Source organism: Labeo rohita, chromosome 9, assembly GCF_022985175.1.
Source record: "Labeo rohita strain BAU-BD-2019 chromosome 9, IGBB_LRoh.1.0, whole genome shotgun sequence".
Classification (NCBI taxonomy): domain Eukaryota; kingdom Metazoa; phylum Chordata; class Actinopteri; order Cypriniformes; family Cyprinidae; genus Labeo; species Labeo rohita.
The window spans coordinates 7,643,144-7,664,613 of NC_066877.1; the positions used below are offsets into that span (position 1 = coordinate 7,643,144).

The following is a 21,470-nucleotide window of genomic DNA, read 5'->3' on the forward strand; positions in this document are numbered from 1 at the left end:
GCTTTCAGATTATGTATAAATCTCAATGTTGAGAAATTTACACTTATGACTGGTTTTGTGGTCCAGGGTCACATATGTGAGTGATTTGTAAATTACACTGTACCAATGGCAAAGCGTCAGGTCACAGAGTAGATCACAGGAGCTCAGCTGACTAGCAACAGTGCAGCTTGGTTACTTTTGCGCCGTTGATGCTTCTTCGCGATTGGTCCGTTTGTTTTCCTCAGTTGCTCTTATTGGGTGAGTTACAATCAGTCTTTCCAAGCACCCGCCCACTTTTGACTTCCGCGCGTCATCCGCGGTTGCAGAACACTGACAGATTGGCAAATTACACCATGTGTTCTGCGGACACACGCATTCGATTGGCTGAGTGTCTCGCCGTCGCCCCGCCCATCTACATGGAAAGGCGCCGGATTGGCTGGCTCCGACCTCCCCAGGCCTTCCTGCGCGTTCACATTTTCCGATTCTCGACGCAGGGATGTGGCGTAACCCCATCTGTGCTCTCGTTCAACCCTATTACAACTATCGCGCACATTACGCCGTGTACGTTCTTCGCTCGGAGTGACAAAGAGAACGAGCACAGACCGACGGCGAAGAAATAAAAAAGGAAATTTCTGAATTACCGTGGGGATTCTGATCACCGTTTCCTTTCGGAACCGCACGTTTGGCTCGTTTCTTGAACTCCCCGTGTACATACTGGATTTCTTATTTGGTCATCCGTGTGCATGGAGTTAAGTGGGTCGGAGCGGCCGAGGATATCTGTCTTGAAATTGGGCAATTGGAAAATTCTCATTCGTATCGTTGGTTAGAGCAAGGAAGCCGCCATGGCTGGTGCTACTGGATCGCTGAGTCTCCACCTCAGTATATGAGAGATACTGAATGGTGATGAAAAACCGCTCGAAATTGTCAGCGTTGTGAGGGTATTTTAGACACGGACTGTGTTCTTTGTGTAAATCTCTGTTCCAGTCAGAGAGAAAGAAAGAGACGAGGATCGGTGGGTTTTGTTCGAGGGAAACTGGGAAAGGGCCGATTTTAATGAGCACCTTAACGTTAATTGACGACCGAATTTGTCTGAGCTTTCATCGCCGAAGACGATACGAATAGTCAGAAAAACGTTCCTGAGGAAAATGATCTGAAAGCGACTGCGAGACCCTTGAGAGCTCACTGAAGAAAAAGATCGCGAGGGGACCCCGGACAGCCGAGTTGCTTTCGCCCATTTTCCTTATTATTTAAGTCGGAGACAAACTGCTTCTCGTGGGTCGAAACGGATTCGTTCAAGACAAACAAGCGTATTTTGCTCTGAGAGACGCGTGGGATTTCGGATTGGAAAATGTCCGGTCGGCCTAGAACCACCTCCTTCGCAGAAAGCTGCAAGCCAGTGCCGCAGCCGTCGGCATTCGGCAGCATGAAAGTCAGCAGTAAGTATCATTTTCGGACACCGGGAAATCTGCTTTCGGTGCTTTGGCGAGGCTGCTCGTGCCGCTGACCTTACCTGGTCGCTTTAACAACCTAGAATGGCGCATCTGTGATGCGAGTCAGGCACATGAGCTGAGATTTGAGTGCCTTCAAGTGTCACCTTTGGGTGAAATATGACGTGCCCCATTTTAAGTCTCTCAGCGTGCTTTATCCCACAGCTGAATCGATGTTAAGGCACTGCCATGGGCATGACTGACACTGGTTCAGGCCAGGTTGGTGGCGAGGGTACTTTTTCTCTCCGTTTTAATGTAAAGAAGGCATTGGTAGTCCAGAAGACTGAATCAGTCTGGAGATGAACAGCCACTGAGTCAAGGCTGTAGTTCGCTCTCTGACAGCAGCTTTTTTAAAAATTACCATGTTTTATATCAGGTACTTTTTATTCTTAGTTATCCAATAGTTATAATACAGACATTTTTTATTTGGTACTACAGGCTTATTTTAAATAGTGGCTAGCATGTTTTAATGTTTCTAGTATTTTAGACTAGTGACTTTTTCAATTTCTCCAATTAGTTATTTATTACATTGTACTAGTAATTATTCCTTGGCTACTAATGACAGGTAACAAATGGTAAATTTTGTAATTAATACTGTGGTTTAGTTGTGACTATTCACATCCAACTACTGTGTATCACTTTATTATATGTATTTATTATATCTGTTTATGAGACAGTAGTAACTATCATTAATGCCAGTAATAATTCTTATCTAGATTATTTTCTCCTCATATATAATGACTAATGAGAAATGCTGCTTTATCGTTCGTTTTTAATCTTGACTGGAAGATGTAGAAACTGTGTAATATAGGTCTAATTAATAGATGATAGTGTCTGTTTAAGCTATCGTTATAAGACCTGGAAAAGATACTAGATTTAAGTAGTTACAAGTAACTAAATAATACCAGTACCGGAATCTTATGTCACAATATGAGTAATTTTATTTTACACTAACAATATATATTATGATATGTTTTTTTAGTAGTATTTGCTTTAAAATAAGTTTTTAAAATGTTAAAAAGTCCACTTCAGTAGAACATCACATGAACGTAACCTAGACAAAGAATAATCTGAAATTGCTATCATTTGACAAATTTCTACAGGGCTATCATGTCTGCTGGTGTCATGCCCACCCTAAATACTTAGTATATAGTTATTAGTAAATCTGAAATAGAAATACATACCAGTCAGAGGTAAACAGTTGATAGTTTACACACCAATCCTAATAAAATTCAACTGGGAAAAAAAGGGATATGACAATTAGCAAAGGAAAAATAATTAATGAATAGGTATCAGTTACTGATTAAATAGATGCTAGCCATAATTGTAACAAGTAGTAGTATCTAATAAATAGTTACTAGGCATTATTGGAATTCTTTCTTGTAATTGGAAAAAGTAGAAGTAAAATATATGCTAGTTATATTAAAAGAATAAGTTTTGAAATGGCTTTCCATACACATCTTGTGATATGTCCCAAACTTTTTTGAAAATAAAACTCAAATTGTTTTGGGCTCTCCTGATTCTGTGGCTCTCTACAAGGGTTCATACCTTTCACCCCATTAGCTACGGCAAGCAGTGATCTATCCTTGATCCACCCTTTGTAACAAAAGCCATCACATGGTCACATCTTGTGTTTGTATTAATCATAATATGATTTTAAAGTGTATTTATTTCGCTGCGGAGACCCAGCGCACTCCTATTCACCCTTAACCAATTCTCCGTTCCATTACCTGTCTTGTACAATGTTTGAACTTTTTATTACTAAAGCGCCAGTTATTATATAAAATGTTTAGATAAAAGTGCTTTAAAAATGTCCAGACTGATAACACTGGAAGTTTCTTTTTAAATCAGGTTGAATTAAGTAGTGGTTCTTTAGCCAACCTCCTAAAACTACACACTTGACCCAAAAATGTTCACAAGCAGGAATCATCAGTAACATATAAATAGCTAATTTTAGTTTACCTCAACAGCCATTTCAGCCATAATGTGATGGATGTTGTTGTTATGGTGCTACAGCTGTGCCATCTGTTTTCAGACAGATGTCTTTTTGTACCCTCCTCTGTCATAGTAATAGAGATAGGAATGTGCCCATTCAGACATATTTTCTCAGACGTTATTGCTGTATGTCCAGCGTTACAACTTTTTTTGGTTCATTCACACTGCAACAATAGCAAGTTATTTTGGGATATAATGTAGTATTGTGTTGTTCACTCAAAGTCAACATGAAGTCAAAATCAACTCTATTCACTTTCTAAATGCATGTTCCTGATCTTATTGTGAAAGAGTCATTTGATAAATATTATTCCATAATCCATTTGTCTTGGCAATCTTTTATCAAAACGTAATTATGTGCTCTGCCCGTAAAACATCTTTACCTCTTAACTCCTCCCTGTAAATGTAGTGCCTACTTTTCCTGATCCAATCAACTATGGATTTTTTTTTTTTTTTTTGAGACTATTTTTTTTCACTTGGAAAGTCAGATTATGTAAAATTATTGTTGTGAACATTTCATATTGACTTTAAAGTACGAGATCAAATAATAGACTACTTCTCCAAAGTTCAAGGAACAAATTTAGTCAGACTTTCATCACTTGATTTTTATTTTTGCCTTTGTCATCTTTATTTTTCAATCTCATTTTGTGCTTATACGTTTAGTTCTTCATTGATTTTTATTGGGCCAATTGATTGGATTTGTGCACCTCGGAGTTTATTTATTTTTTTGCTGTCCAAAGCAGCATCCCACAGCAGGATAAAATGCTCTCTCTTCCGCCTCTCTCTGTGGATTCGGTTAGGTGGGTGTCACCTTTCACCCCACTCCATTATCATCTAGCTCTGTCAGCTTCTGAGGATGTGTTGAAGCTTTCCTGCACCCTCAGCACAACTCCTTGTATCTTTGCATGTGTACATCCATACTGTCTTTTGCAATCACAAGTAGCATTCAACAGTAACTGATAGACTGGAGGCACCATTGCTTCAGCAGCAGTTCAGAGAATGGAAACTTTGGTCTTCCCCAGTCCCCCCGACATATGTCGACATATTAAAATAACTCCAGAGATATATGACTTAAAGACCCCATAAAATCAAAAATTCTTGTCCAGGTCTGTTAGCTTTATACATTAGAGGTAGAGCAGTGCTCATAACAGCTTTTAGAAGGCAGTATTGTCCCTTTTTTTTCATTGGCATGATTATTAACACAGGGTGTTAAACAAAAGTCACACTAAGACATTATTGAAACAGGAGAGGACTTTATTTTTGTTCTGTCCTTCCTGTTTTAAAAGGAAATAGGTTAGCGCTGTACAGAAAATTGTGTATGCCAAACCGTTCATTGTGCGTATTGACTTACATTGTAACAAATAATAATGCATTTATTATTGCAAAATGCATACGGTACCTTAAAAGTTTGGTTGAGTAAAAAAACTGTAAATAATGTTGACTTTTAAATTCAAGTTGTGAAGTAGAAATCCCAAATTAGGTTTTTACAGTATGTTGCGTTGTATTTCAACAGGAAATTCATGTACATTGTTGAGCTCCTGCCACAATGTATGGAGCGCTTATGCGGGACCTAATGTTAGCTCTTTGTTCCTCAGAAGGAGTAAACCAGTGAAATGTGCTATTTTTGGTTGATTGACAGCGTGCTTCAGGAAGTTTACTGCAGTTCCCTTTGATGACACACCATTCATTCAGAAAAGCCACAGAAGTTCTCACAGCTTACATGATTAGCTTAGCCTTTGTCTCACACATCACAGGAGATCTTGTCTCTCAATCTTGTGAAACTGTCAACAGGAAGTAACTGTGCCTTACAGTCGGAGCAGTACTAAGTGTGATGCAAGGAAGCTTTTTTTTTAAAGTGCAGATATCAAAAACAAATATGAGCGGTTACACAATCCTAAGTAAATGGTGTAAAGATCAGGCTGCTTTTTAGTTTAGTACCTTAATTAAAAGTTAGCTTTATCTCCTTTGAGAACTGTACACCTTTATGTTAAACACCTAATTATGAAAGAGGACAGTTTAATAGCTTCTGGATTCATAATTTTGATTAATGATGTGAACAGTGCTGATGTGCTGATCATCATGTTAATGTTATGGCCAATAACTGATAAATAGAAAAAAAAATTATATAGTGTTATATATAAATTATTATAAATTATATAGTTGTCTAAATTAGTTAAAAATAAAATAGTAAATTTAGAAGTAACAACATTATTCCTAAATGAGAAGTTCACGTTCATTTTGAGCTTTAATAATGATTTATAAGGGTGGAAATCTTTAGGTAACTGCCTATTTTATATCGATTCTTGCGGTCACAATTCAATTTTTTGATTTTTAATCACAATTCAGTTTCTCATCACATTTTTGGTGCACAATGGACATCAAATTCACAAGTCTATCTATAGAAAATAAAAAATATTTAACATTTCCTATTACTAGGTATGTGCCTGAATCCGAATACTGTGTTTGAAAAGGGAATAATTACGAAAGGGAAAATATATATTTTCATGCTTTCTCTTGCAATTACATCGTTGGGTAATTATACTGTATAGCTATAATTAGCACGCATCAGGGAGCCGTTATTAATATGCTCGCTTTTTACTTTCGCCTACGAAATTTGCGATCGCATATAGGCTACTCTGTGTATACACGGAGCGTATGTTAGTCAGTGGTGTTCAGGATCTGCAAATCATTTGCCAGCGTCCTATCAGTCATCTCTCCTTACTCTGTTTATGTGGTAAATGGAATTTTATGTAATGTAATGTAATGGGCAACCGCTAGCAGGCAGCTAACCATGTCTCTTTAGTGGCTGCATAGAACACATTGTTCATTTTCTTTGCCTTTGCGGATTCGGGCACATCTGTACTTCCCATAATAACAAAAGATCAATAATTACTTGCCCTCGCTGAAAATGGGGCAGGATGTATTTGTTTTTCCTCCTCTACTGCTGTTGCTGTTTTGTTTTGACAACATCATGTTATTTTTATATTAACTAGAAGATCGATTTTTGAAATTTATGAATCGATGCAAATCGCTGGAAGACTGAATCGTGATTCAAATGTGAATTGTTTTTCCCCCACCCCTATTGATTTAACCATAGACTGTATAAAAAAAAAAAGATGGACGATGTGTCTAGAGAGTATATTTACTAAAGAAAAGTGTAGCCAAAACATTGCTGTATGGCTGCTGTCATCTTGCAAAAATGGCGTAATTTAGAGCTAGTCTGCCTAGTAGTGATCATGAAGTTCAGCCGCGATCAAAGTCCCATCCAAACTCCCGCAGACCAATTGCAAGATCACAACCATGACCACACCCCATGTTTATAAAATCAAATAACTCCCTAAAAGCGAACTTATTAGAAAGACAAACATTTGATCATAAACTTAATAAGAACTACCTAAAATGATGGAAGTAATCTTTAGGAAAAAAATTTTGAAGTGTAATTTGCTTAATGCTTTTCATAATAATTTGCTGTTTCACTGTGACACCTTGCTGGTCAAAATAGAGTAAATGCAAAAAAAAAAAAAAAAAAAAAAAAGCAATTTACTAATAATTGAATACCTTTAAATATTATGTGTAGGTAAAGTGTGTTCTTTTATCAATTTTCAGGGCTTCTTTTGTTTGTTCTATGGATGGCTTAGGTAAACAGGCCAATTAAAAACTATTAAAAGACTATTAGTAGAAAACTATTAGCCAATAATATTTGATCCTTCAGTTGTCTTATTGAAACGTCTACAAATTTATAATCTCACCCGAGATCAGATAGAAACTAGTGTTGTACAAAGTACAGACTTTGGTACCAGTCGATACTGAAATTTTAAAAACGTCCATTTCCCCGCTAACATTTGAACACTTTTGAGTGGATTCTTATGGCTCAGTATGGTACGCATTTATTTCTATTTCCATTTTTAGATATGAAGGGTACCAAAATAGCAAACCGTACTGCAGCACTTTTTTTGGTACCCTTCCATTGAGATAACTAGCACAGCAAAGTGTACCGAAAGGGCGGAGCTAAACCCACTGCAGAATGTTGATTGGTTGACTAGAATCGTCACAAGGGGATAAAGTGTCTCCTTCAATCGTTCCGCTATGCCGTTCATGCATGTTGGGCTTATTTACATCAGAGTGTGCAGACACAAAAAATATAACAGTGTATTCTGTAATTTCATATTTTCGCACAGACATTTCTCAGTGTCTGTTCTTGTGGACTTGTGAAACGTCATTGCCCAAAAACCCACATAATTTTCAAAATATTATGGTTATTGTGTCATGAAATGTGGTTTTAAGAGTTTTTCAGGCGAGAATGTAGTTGTTTAAAATGCAAATCTGCGGTTTATTTATAAAGATAAATATGAATATTTAAAAAAAATTGCAGTGCCGATTTCGGAGATTTGAGCTCCAGGCAATCACTCAGCTATTCCTACTGACTTCTGACGTCTTTGTAGTGATTAAACATGAGATACAATTTGTTTTGAGTATATCTAACAGGCAATCGTTGGTCTCATGAATCTATTAGTTGTTCCTGGTCATATCGTTTTGGCTAAGCACAAAGTTATGTTAACTTTATGTATTTTGAACTTTATCGTAATGCAGTGCTGACTTTGTAGTATACGTTTGACTAAATTATTTGCTTTTCTCTTTATTTCCTCTTATGTAAACCTTTAATACATCGTACTTACACTTTTATAATGGCCATTATTGTTCAAATGACATTTAACAAAAAGAGGCAGAGTTGTGCTTTATGTAAATTTTGGGAAACAGCTACAGTCGCAGTTTATTGCCGATCGCTACTTTCCGGCATACACTACGCCTATCAAGTAAATGCACTGTTGGTGGTGGAAATGCAAGCTGGATCTGGGTGTTCGGTCCCGAATCATACCGTACCATACCGTTCTGTACTGTACTGATCCATACCGCTCTGCAGAAACAAGCCATTAAACATCGCTGATTGGCAGTTGTGTTCATGTGCTCAACAGATAACACTGTGATTGGCTACAATGATCATCGCTTCACGCTCTTCACCGAGGCCTCACACAGAAGCACATGGGAGCATTTGAAAGACGCGTCTATCAGTGGATCGCTAATATATCCGCACATAGACGGAGCCGCTGACAGACACCTGCTTTCAAACGCTCCCGTGTGAGCGCTCGGTGAAGAGCGTGTTTAAGAATCCACCAAAATGTTAGCAGGAAATTGACATTTTTAAAATTTCAGTACCAGTGGTGAACCATTAAAATTTTAAAACACTTCGAAAGAGTAATGATGTAACAAAGCCTTGTTTACTGAAATCACATGACTTTGGCAGTTTGATACATGCTCCGAACCAGTGATTCAAAACAAAAGATTCCTAAAGGTTTTGAAGCTTCATGCAGCAGTGTTTCGAAAGCCCCATCGCTAACTTGGCTCAGGTGCGGCTCACTTGGATTTAACATTAAACAGTGTTATCAATTTTTTTTTTTTTTGATTAGGGGTAAAGAGTTTGATTAGGGGTAAAGAGTTCTTAGTCCAGACATAATGTAGCTTTCAATTGACTGGGTGGTCTGAAATGGAATTGACCCCTATTCTGCAAATTGCTACACGTAATGATAAGACAACTGGGGGGTGTACGGAAATTTCTATCAGCTGTTCCTTGCACACTGTATTCCTCTTGGTTGCATTTTCCTTTCCTGTAAAGTACTACACTGAGAGATTCGTAAAACCTCACAGTTGAACTAATTCCAGAAAGTATAATTTGCTAAGCAGTCTTTGCAGGATTTTTTTTGAGTAAGATTGAGTAAGGTCCCTCTAGGTATATTCTGTTGAGCGTATCAGGAAAGCGACTCAAGAAATACCAGGCTCCCACAGGACCATTTTACAGACTGCTTAAAGGCAAAAAGGGAAAATGCTGAGTGTAAATGCTACGTTACAGATATTCAGGCTCTCACACTCTTTTCTTAAACAGTTTGTTCCTTCTGTTAATTTACCCTATTCCTGGTCAACAATCATTCATGCTCATGTTAAAAAATACACAAATACAATTCCTATGTAGGTTAGTAGCCCAAAAGCTTAGCAGGTGCTGCAGATCCATACTCTTTGTTTTCTTGTTAGGTCTTATCTGAGGAAGTCTATTGATGTGTGACTTTGTCACCTTAGTAACAGAAATTAGAGTGGATTCCATTCGGCAGAGGTCTTGAAGACGAGAAAAGCCAGACGCCACATGCCAGCGATGATGTCGTCATACATCTGGTGTCAGTCTCAACAGACGTGCTCCAACAGGTTTTACGCAGGGTTTCTGTTTGGACAGATACACTGAAACCAAATGCTTCTCTCATTGACAATAAATTGTGGTTGTAGTAGGTTTGGAAGAAGGAAACCCGTGAGTCAGATATTACCTAGGGAGAGGAGAAGGGTGTGTTCTTCAAAAAGATGGACGTGGCAGTACTTTAGGCTGCGATGATGATATGGTAGGATATATTTCAAGGTAGGTTCAGACCAGGTCTCACAGTTCGATATTTCAGAGTTATACCCCTTCTTGCACACACACAAAATACTTTAGATGCACTGTCTTAATTTTTGTTTTTCCAATGAAGCGACCCTTATGCAAAACTTTAAGGGAACTCTGCTTAGTATGTGTTGTGTTCTTTTCTCCTGCACATGAAGAGATTTGCTCACGGCTTGTCTCCTTTACAAGCGTGCACACATGTGTGTGACTTGGCAGCTGATCTGAGGAGACTGCATTAGTGGTCGGCCGTAGCAGCTGGTTCTGAAGTGGGACGTGTGATTCTTCAGACCGCCTCCCCAACCCCCTCTTCTCAGTTTGTTTTCCGGAAAAGGCAGCTGTCCAGAGACAATGAGATCCTTGTTTAGCATTTAAAAGCCAGTGCACCGACCATATTATTGTGTAAATGGACGCAACGTTAATTTTACAGCATAAAGCCAAGCGTTTGGTGATTGTCTTTTTGGGTGTCTCTTTTTATCATGTTTGTGATTGATGGTTGTGTTCAATCACAAGAACATAGCAGGATCTAGTAAAGAATACTGTAAAACTAGTAAAGGCCTCAGAAGACATATGGCCTCAGGTAGCATTGTTCATCCTTCACAGTTAGGGTTGGCTATTATAGCTAAAATAAGTAATGTTGGGATAATTTTATGCATTTGCTCTGAAATGGTTTAAAACTATGTATTTTTTTAGATTATAAACCACAGGGCAACAGTCAGGAGCATTTTTGAATGATTAAATGAATTATTGATTCATTGAAACTGGCGGTTTGAGCTTGTTAACATAAACAAATGGAACTCCTAACATGTTTTTGCCACTCAAAAATGGTCAATCTCTGACACAAAACCAATTAAATGATCATCTTTAAGAAATCTTTGCACATTTATGTTGTATATTCAGAATATCAGTACATTTGGTATATCCGGAGTTTCTGTTTTACACCAATAATGTGTACTTGTAGCCAAAGTTTAAGCCACCTGCTTAGGATCACAGCCATTTCAGGCGAAATCTTCATCCAGGGGCCCCTTGCCGCTTTCCTATACCATGAGTTCAGAGAGAGTTGGGGGATGGGAGCTGAGAAGAAAAGGGGAAGAGGGAGCCATAAGCAGCGCCAGGGTGTGGCTCACTAAGCTGTACATATATAGTATGTGCTCTATATTGATTATTCTCCACACCCATTCTCTTTCCACACTTCTTTTATTTTCAATTTATGAACAACATTTTAAAATGCCATTCAGGCATGAAATGGTAGCTTTTTTTAAATATATAAAAGCATATGCAGGTGATAGAATAGCAAGATTTGAATGGTGTACAAGGTCATGTGATGCAACAGTACTGTATACTCCTACCAACGACAGTTTGTGTTGATGACCAGACCAGATAGCCTTCATTTCCAGGAAACTGTATGCTCTTTCTGAAAAAAAAAACTGTATGAAGATAACATATCTTAAGTTCAGAAAAGCATGCATTGTCCAGATATTATATAATATCACAAGTCAAGTGCACTTGCTGAAAACTAGCTAGCAGTAGATTTGAAGGACAGATATACAGTAATTTAGAGATACTAAACCTAATGCATTGCTCTTGAGCACATTTTGATGTTTGCTGAACACCTCAATGACCCTAATAAATGGATAATTCACACAACAATGGAAAATGCATTCTTGTGTACTCATCTCATCTATTGATATTTTATTTAGTTGCATCTGTGAGATGCAAAAGCAAATGTCATAATATTTGAGCTCATTTTATCCATACAGCAAAACTGGATGGAGACTTTTACTGTCAGAGGACTACAAATTATGCACTACAAATGTGCCGTATTCTATGTTTTCTTAAATCAACTTTCCACTCCCCTACTTGGCACAAGCTGATTGGTTCATGTTGCATACACAGCCAGTGAGCTTTCTGCTTTACATTTAAATGGCTGGTTAGCATCCACTAGAGCATTTTGCAGTGAGTTTTCAGAGTTACTCTGAAACCCTCCACCTCCCCAGCTCCACTGTATAGATCTGCTAGGGTTTATATATATATGCGACTTGTGCAGCAGCAGAATTCCGGTGTATGTATTGGCAGTAGCAAGTTCCTTGCTTTGCAGCAGCAGCAGTAATCTACAACAGCAGCAATGACCAACAGCAGATCTATGCTGCCAAGACCAAACACATTTGCATTGTTATATCTGTCATGGTAGAAATGCTGTTCTTTTAAATTTTCAAGTCAACAATGATTCTTGAAATAAAATGTACTATGATTTCCACAAATTATAAGGCGTCACAGCTGTTCCAACAATAGCTGCATTTCCATTACCTTTCGAATTGCGCAAATTGAAATTGTTAATTGAAAATAAGCCCAATAGAAAGATGTCAGTTTCGCAGAAACTCCCATATATTGCATAAAAGTTTTACGCTCGCATGAGGTGGTTTTTCAGGCAATTCGAAAAAGGAATTTTTCGCAAAACTGCAAAAGAAACAGGTCATCGTGCGTACATAAAAGTCACATGATCATTCATTAATGTACTATAACCTCAAAAATACACCTCGTAAGTGTCCATTAAAGCTTGAATAACCCCTGATTTCCATTGCACAAGTTTGCGGAGCTGATCGCGGCCACTCTAGTCAGTGCTTGTGTTTATATCGGGTGCGCTGTGGCTCGTTTTAGTTTCAGAAGCATCCTAGAATCAGCTCTCCACGCCACTTCTGTAAAGACAAATGCCTACATCTTCTACAATTGAAGTTTATGGCTAGTGCGGTGGTTTCAACATACGTAAACCTAAAAACATCCATCGTCATGACAAAAAAGGAATCTTTAGTTGCATAACGTTGGATAATGGAATCACTGTCATTTTGCAACTTTTTCTTGACATTTATAAAACGTTGCAAAAGTTTTGTGCAAATCTGTAATGGAAACGCACCTTTTGACAATATGAAATGTTTCTTGAGCAGCAAATCAGCATATTAGAATGATTTCTGATGGATCATGTGACACTGAAGGCTGGAGTAATGATGCTGAAAATTCTAATACAAACTGTCCATTTAAATGCAGTGGCCAAAACAGGTCCAGATCAGATTTGGGGTGTGTAGTATGTGCTTGATCCCAGCAGGGCCGTTTATCGTTGGGGATGACACTAATGCATGTCACGCATGAATGGCTGGTGATGGAACAGAATGCACTGAGAGCAAGTTACTATGCCAGAGAGATGTCACTGAATTTTTTGGGAAGATAAAGTCTTTGTGCAAGTCCAGGTTTTCAGTAATGTTGACTGCCATGTATATGAGAAGATAAAACAGCTCCTACTGCTGCCTGGAGATAAAAAGTGACGTCAGGAAATGATCTGACTTTGATCATAGATTTCTGGTTAAAGAGAAGTGAGATGTTTTTTTCTCATCATTGATGTTCTTATCACTGATGTTTCAGTCTTATCACAGAATGTGTTTCCCAAATGTCAATAAAGTGTGAGTGTTTCAGGGCTCCATAGAGGAATGAAATCATAGAGGAACATCTGTTGCATTTTGAAACCTAATTATTGCATAGATTGGCCTGTCGAAAGTCAATAACTTCAAGCGTACAGCAGTGTTATGTGCCTCAGTTATAGCGAAGCAGGTTATTGTTTTACATTTTGCAAACCTCACAAGATTTTGGCTTGTTCTGTATGTGGTCGTAGTTCTTGACTCCAAGTTGTGAGAGAAGTGGCACTTCAGTTACCGCTTACTTGATCTCAGCAGCTACACGGGAAGCATTTGGAAGTGTTTGACACCTGTGTAAACTTGTCTGTTGTCCCTTTAGCCTTTGTTATCTGTGTACACACCATAACTCTTAACATTTGGCATGGGGTCATAGGAACATCCTCATGTTTAGCGATGCTGTCTCTTCTCATTCGGCCTAATTCTGTTGGGAATATGAAGAGTCATGTAAAAATGGAGGACGTTTTGTCTCACAGAGATGGACCAGTTGATAAAATCTGCATTTCCAGCTCAGATTTTCAGCAGCAACCCAAATTATGGGCCAGTACATTCCACACATTTTCTCTTTCTCTCTCACTTCCCCCACCCACAATTCCCTGAATGACTTGAAAACCTTGGTACCCATTTTGAGATCTCTGCAATTTCCTTTGTAAAATGAAAAAAGACTTTGTAGGAGGTTGAATACGTTTTTCTCTTATGAAACAGTGGACAGACATAAAAAGATGAATGGAAAAACAAGGAATAGATTTTTTTTATTTTTTTTTTTTTGGACTGATGAGTATGATTGCACCTTTCACTTGAATTTAAGAATTGTACTTAATTCTCAAACATATGCTTATAATGTGATTCTTATATATATATGTAACTAGGGCTGCACCCTAATAGTCATCTAACCGCTAGTCGTCGAGAAAAGGCTTGGTCGACCAAAATTGTATTAGTTGCTGAAAAAAAAATTTCCACAGGAAGTGGTAAAGTCACGCAGTCCATGACGGACAGATCGTTAACGGCTGGTCTGTGTGGTTATATAGTACATCGGGCAGGACATCCAAACGCTCACCTATTATTCATCAACCTCAAATATGGCTTTTTATCTGAAAGATGTAGTAGCAACTTTACATGGCCGCTCAATCTAATGTTAACCTAGAAAAATGTGCACTATTGAAGAGTCTATTCAGAGTGTGGAAGCTGAATAATAGCACGCTCACTGCATGACAGATGAAGGTGCTGGTGCAGTCACTTGCTCTTAAAATACTCCTTCATTTTTGGTCATACAGAAAAAAGTAAGATATCTTTAGAATCTGTAAAGACTATACGTTTATTTGTGGGCACTCAGAATAACAACGAAACATTGCGCTTTTGTGAAATAATGAAAGCAGATAGGATGCGCTTTCTGCTGTCTCGCTGTCTGTGAACTTGAGAACTTCGAAGCTCTGTGTATTCTTGCCTTACAGACATGACAACTGAATCTATAGAGAGTGAAATGTCTACTTTCAAATGTACCAGTTCAAATAGAAAACAAATATTCTCAGACTATGTAATCTGTATTAAATATTCATACTGGTGTACTATTGTGGAGATGACAAGTCAGTGTCGCCGACTTTATCTCTTAAGCCGAAAACAAAGAAATCAGTTACTAAAACGTTAATGCAGTCTCCTTGCTGTTTTTCCCTGACACATTCATAATTATATTTGCAGGTGTGTTGTGACAAGCTTTTTTTGCGTGCGCTTCAGCTATGCAGGCAATTAAAGACTCATTACTATGATTTATATGGTTTATTAATAAACGTGCGACTAATAGTTGACTAATGTTTAAAATAAATGACTACTAGTAGAACATAAAAATCTTTTGTTGAAGGCAGCCTTATATGTAATATACAATATTCTGAAAGCTCACATATTGTGCACAGATCTTTGACTTTTGTCCTTGGCTTGGTGAGTTTAAAGTGATAGTTCACCAAAAATCAAGTCATCATCTACATTAGCTTATATCACTCCAAAACCAAATAATGTTTTTTGTTTATTTTTACAAATGCTGTTTAAGAGACATTACTCCAGTGGAAATTAAAGGGATAGATTATCTAAAAATGAAAATTCTGTAATTAATTACTCTCATGTTGTTCCAAACCTGTAAGACCTTTGTTCATCTTCAGAACTCAATTAAGATATTTTTGATGAAATCTGAGGGCTGAAGTTTTTAATTATCAATAATTAAATGCACATGTGAAACCTGAGCATGTGCGGTTTGTAAAATCATGGAGTTGATTCAGAATTGCAATTGATATATTGGCCCATCTTCACAATACACAGTATGTACCATTGGCTGTATGAATTGGCCTATTAATTTAGTCTTGTTACTTTCTGGACTGTGTTGTGATTTTGGAACGTTAAGCATTGCAGATGTCATTGTTTCCATTGCAAGCAGTGCTCTAAATTTAATCTTTTAAATCATTCATTATTTCACCACGTTAACTGAGATCCTCAGTTTTTGTGCCAGATAAATGCTGTTTTAATTGCAAAAGTAAATTATATCATCTGATTCATCTGATAGTTATGTATTTCTAAAGATATTGCCTGCTTACGTAGCTTCAATGTAGCTAGCTGCTTTGTTTCTGACTACCTTTTCAGTAGCTTGACTGAAATTGCTTTTAGCTTTACAAGATGAACTAAAAAAGTAGCTTCCCCAAACTTTACTGATGGTAAGAAGATTTTATGATGTTTACCTGCAGTACAGGTCTTGCGTTGCACGTTTTATGTTGGAGGTACAGCAGTGTGTTATTTAATAAAGAGCAGAGTCTGCGTTCCACTTACCTGATCTTTTCCATTCTGACACATTTCTCTCTTATCTGCTCAGAGCTGATTTATACACACACACATGCATGCAAACACACATTACTACACATCTTCAGCAGGGATAAAAAGTTGATTGCCACTGTTTAGTTTATCATGCCTTGAAGCAATGTTTACTTACGCTTGAGAGAAATTCAGATTGAGTTGCCAATCAAGTCTACGCTTTTCGTGTGGAAAGTCTTCCATATTTTTCATTCCTTTACACACTCTCAGATATATAAACAACACTAGCATACAAAGTGACACTATTACATACTGACATTGGTATTTAATAAAAACAACAAGATATGCATTGCAAATATTTCTAGTAGATATTAACAGTTGCTTCAGAATTTTAGAACCAACCCTGATTAGGGAACAAGAGGCTCTGACAAACACTGTAATCATATGTCTTCCCTTTAGCTCTGATTGTGGGTTCTGCTGTTTTGCTTTTTGTTCTTCATGGTAATTTTGGCTCATGGAGGTAGTGGAGCGTCCTGGACCTCTTCCCTGAACCGCTGCAGTTTCCTGTCTCGCTCTTATGTGTCTTTGTCTTTCGTCACGTGTTGAAATGTGACCATTGGATGACCCTGGTAGCAGAGACAGCCAATTTGAATTGTATAGTGTGTGTGTGTGGGTTTTACGTGAGAAGAAAGAAAGAGACGGAACAACTAGAGTTCAAGAATAATCTGCCGGTGTCTGGACAGACAGGGGGGCCAGAGGTTAGACAACTGTGTGTGTGGTTCATACGGATACTTGTCACGCACAGTATGGAGCATGGCATTAGTGAGCTGGTACAGATCAAAGTTTTGCGTGCGTTTGTGTGTGTGTTTGTCCTGTATCCCGCTGTTTCTCTGTGTGTCATTGCCCTGCAGTTAGACACCGGCTGTCTGTTAAACATCAACCAGAAATCTCACATCAACCCAGAGCCAAAAAGGGGCCTTCAACACAACATGCTCTAGAGCAACAAAGCAACCGGAAGTCATTGATTTTCCAATGATGGATGCAGATTTTCAACAGTGACTGTATGATTTTAAGATCCATCTTTTCACACTGTGGACAACTGAGGGACTCATATGCAACTATTACAGATGGTTCAAATGCTCACTGATGCTTTGGAAGGAAAAACGATGCATTAGGAGCAGAGGGGTGAAAACTGTATTTGAAGATGAAGGAAGATCAATTTGAACTTATTTTGTCTTCTGGGAAAAATGTAAGTATCTTCTGTAGCTTCTGAAGGGCGTTTTTCCTTCTGGAGCATCAGTGAGCGTTTGAACCTTCTGTAATAGTTGCATATGAGTCTCTCAGTTGTCCTCAGTGTGAAAAGATGGATCTCAAAATCACACAGTCATTGTTGGAAAGCATTCAAATACACAAAATGCTGAAAAACTAAATTTGTGGGACCTGAAGGATTTTTCTGAAGAACAGCAGGTAGTTTAGCTATTCAGGACAAACATGGGATTCATGAACAACTATCACTAAACAAAACAACACAGCTGTGGATCATTCAGGTAACACAGTATTAAGAATCAAGTGTATGTAAACTTTTGAACGGGGTCATTTTTATAAATTCAACTATTATTTTCTCTTGTGGACTATATGTAAACGTCTTTTATGTTAATTAAATTATTCAGGTCAGTACTAAATACAAAATTACATGCATTTTGTATGATCCCTCTTATTTTAGTAAAATGAACATTTTTAATGATTCTGACGGTGGTGTAAACTTTTGACTTCATATATAACTAACATCATATAAACACAGACGATCTTCTCTATAGTTTTAACGAAGGCAGAGGGAAAGAGCTTTAAACAAAATGGCAAGTCTCCTACATTTTACCACATCTTGAACTGTTTGAACAGCACTGGCAGATTGAAACACACACAGAGAAACTTAGGAATCTCTTGGTCTGGAAGTCACATGCGTGAAGGCTAGTCACAACAGCTCACTTCTGTCAAGTGGAAGAGGTGTTTTAAAAGGACTGAACATCCAAAACCCACTGAAAGTGCCACAACTGACAAATCAGTGTCGATATGAAAACTCAGTATGAAGGCAAGAAAAAACATACAAATAGCGACTTACCAAAATGCAACAAAAACACACTGGCATTCTGGTTACTTGGGCAGCCAGAACTAGGAATACAAGAACCAGTATAGCCCACAAATTTAGCAGTGTGAATGGGACTGATAAAATTTATCACCCTGCAAGAGAGATTTGGGTCATCTGGCAAACAGGTGGACAACTCACAGAATTAAGTGTGCTCAACACACAAACCCTCATATAATTCTGAATTCGCCTACAGCAAGTCCCAGACACTAAGACACGCATGATCATGAATTCACCCACATGCCATACGCAGACACTGTCTTCCGTTCTCTGCCCGATCTGGGTTTATTTATAGAGCAGGATTAAACATTAGCTGCAGTGGAGTGATGCAGACATGCCAGCGCCCTCAGTGAGAGATGCTGAGCTCTGATTGGCCCACTTGTAGTGAGGTCCTGAGTGATGACAAAGGCCAACAGACTACTGCCAAATTCACTAAAAACATGTCAGTTGAAAGAGTTACGTAAGGGGTAATGCACAGTCAGCTGCTCATTATGACCGAATAAACTGACGAAGGGTGATCAGGACCCTAATGAAGCATAGAGTCTTGTGTCATCCTGAAGGAGGTTATTGGGTATACAAGAGTTTGTTTTAAAAACTAGCTTGAAGGTATAGTATAATTCTGTCATTAATTACTCACCCTCATGTCGTTCCAAACCCGTAGGTCCTTCATTCATCTTCGAAACACAAATATATAAAGATATTTTTGATGAAATCTGAGAGCTTTCTGACCCTGCGTAGACAGCAGCGCAACTACCATGTTCAAGGCCCAGAAAGGTAGTAAGGACATCAATAAAATACTCCATGTGACATCAGTGGTTCAACCGTAATGTTATGAAGCTATGAGAATACTTTTTGTGTGCAAAGAAAACAAAAATAGCGACTCAACAATGTCTTCTCTGGGTACCTTTGTGTCCATTTGTTGTTCCTTTTTTACCTGCTGAGAGAAAAATGAAAAGAACAGTTGTGTTTGAATGCTATATTGAATACCAAAATTGAAGTTAGAACTGGACGCACATACACACAAAAACATTTTCAGTATGAATATGTGTACCGTTACACCTTACCATGCATAAATATCACACATTTACTTGTGCACAGTTTGGATGTGTGTCTGTGACTCTGATCTGTAATGTTAGAGAATTAGCATCTCTGTGTGGCTTTTTAAAAACTGTTTAATTGGCCTTTCCAGGTTTTTTGATCACAATATAAAAGTACCTCCGACGCTTTGATAAGGCAGATCTACTCTGTGATAAACAAAACAAAGCCTCTTCACATTTACAACAGTGTTTTGCCCATCAAATGTTTGTGTTCACTGTGAAACCAGTGCAGAAGAGATTTCTTCAAAACACACTCTTGACTTGAAATATAGTGGTGTGCTGAATATAGTGATCAAACAGATTGCTTGAACACAGAGTGAGATCGACATGTAAGTGCTATACGATTCTCTCTGTGAGCACAGGTAAAGACACGGATCATGGAGTAAACTCAGAAATATATATCATCCACAGTTCCTCATAGATTTTAAACTCCTACTCTTGACTACTAGGTGTTTGTAATCTGGTGTGTGTGCACATGTGAATTGATTTCTGGGTGTGTGTTCATTCATGTTCACTCTCAAAAGGGCCTTCCTCTCTTTGTGTCCTTTAGTTTTTTACTTCTCTAGCGCTCTGAACATCACATACCTCTGAGGTAACATCTAAACATGCCCCGCCACAGCCGGGAGCGATAAAGAGTTTACGTCAATGGAAAACGGGAGAGGAGAAGTGACTGAACGGATCACTTTACAGTCACTGATTGTTTAACCCATCGGTGGTACCATTTGTCACCAGAAGGGGTATAAGAAGAGATATTGATGTATTTCATCAACTGTAAAAGAAAGTACAGGCTATTTTGATTTCATGTGAATATTTTTATCAACATATTGTTTTGTTCACATGTTTTCTTTATTGTTGGCCATTTCTGGTGGGGTTTAACTGACCAGCTGAGCAAAAGTTTTCATTAATTACAGTCTTGACCAAGACTAAGGTGTATATTTTCACAATTTTTGTGATTTCAAAGATATTCGGTTGGTAAAATATATGTATACATTAACTTGTAAGTAGGGAATCATTTCTTTTTTTAGTAACACTTTACAATAAGTTACAATTAGTTAACATGAACTAAGAATGAACAATACAGCATTTATTAAATCTTAGCTTATGTTAATATCAGCATTTACTAATGCATTATTAAACATATCACAAGTTGTGTTTGTTAACATTAGATAATGCACTGTGAACTAACATAAACAATAAACGACTGTATTTTTATGACCGAACATTACCAAAGATTAATAAATAGTGCAATAAATGTATTGTTCATTGTTCGTTCATGTTAGTTAATACATTAACTAATGTTAACAAATGACACCTTATTGTAAAGCGTTACCTTTTTTGTTTTTGAAAGATATCTCTTATGCTCACCAATATCTTTGATCACAAATACGGTAAAACAAAAAAAAAAAACAGTAATATTATTATAATTTAAAACTGTTTTCTGTTTGCATATATATTTAAAGACATAATTTATTCCTGTGATGCAAAGCTGAATTTTCAGCATCACTTCTCCAGTCTTCAGAGTCACATGATCCTTCAGAAATTATTCTCATTTGCTGATTCTTAGTATTTACTGCAGTCTGCTTTTTTGTAAATATATTAAATTAAATTCCTCTGTTAAAAACAAGTACTGGTGTGTCAAAGCGCTGACTAAATTGGTCATTGTTACACATAGTGAATCTAGTTTCCTCTGTATTCAGGGAGAGGAATGGATATTTGAAGTGGTTTCTTGTCCTCTTGAATAAAGGGAAACCCCATGAACCAGTTTGACGAGATGTTTGTTCTGAGATCACGTTCGGCTTTAGCAGACGCTTCACGTCAGAATGTTGAATGGATAACATGAAAATTGTGTAATGAAGATCGTCTTACGTCCAGATCTTGAATCCTACATTAGACATTCCAGCAGATCCTCATTCCCACTTGTGCTGGCGTTCGCTCATGGCCATTTTATGGTGTTATTTTTGGAGTGTGTGAATGTCACCCTTGACACACTCTCCGCGTGCGTGTGTATTCGTGCAGATGAGTGGGTGAGTCTTTAGCAAGTGGGCC

The 21,470-nt window shown here is 37.8% G+C and overlaps 1 protein-coding gene across 2 annotated transcripts in view; it reads left to right on the forward strand.

The window, feature by feature from the left end:
* The first annotated feature begins 511 nt into the window (after nt 1–511).
* gsk3ba (glycogen synthase kinase 3 beta, genome duplicate a) overlaps nt 512–21,470 on the forward strand; it is a 62,140-nt gene continuing 41,181 nt past the window's right edge. Inside the window, exon 1 of one of the 2 annotated variants that reach the window (XM_051118875.1) lies at nt 512–1,415. In XM_051118875.1, the coding sequence (XP_050974832.1) occupies nt 1,328–1,415 (88 nt within the window). In that variant the 5' untranslated portion in view covers nt 512–1,327. The remainder of the gene's footprint in view (nt 1,416–21,470) is intronic. The other variant, XM_051118876.1, reaches the window with a different exon arrangement.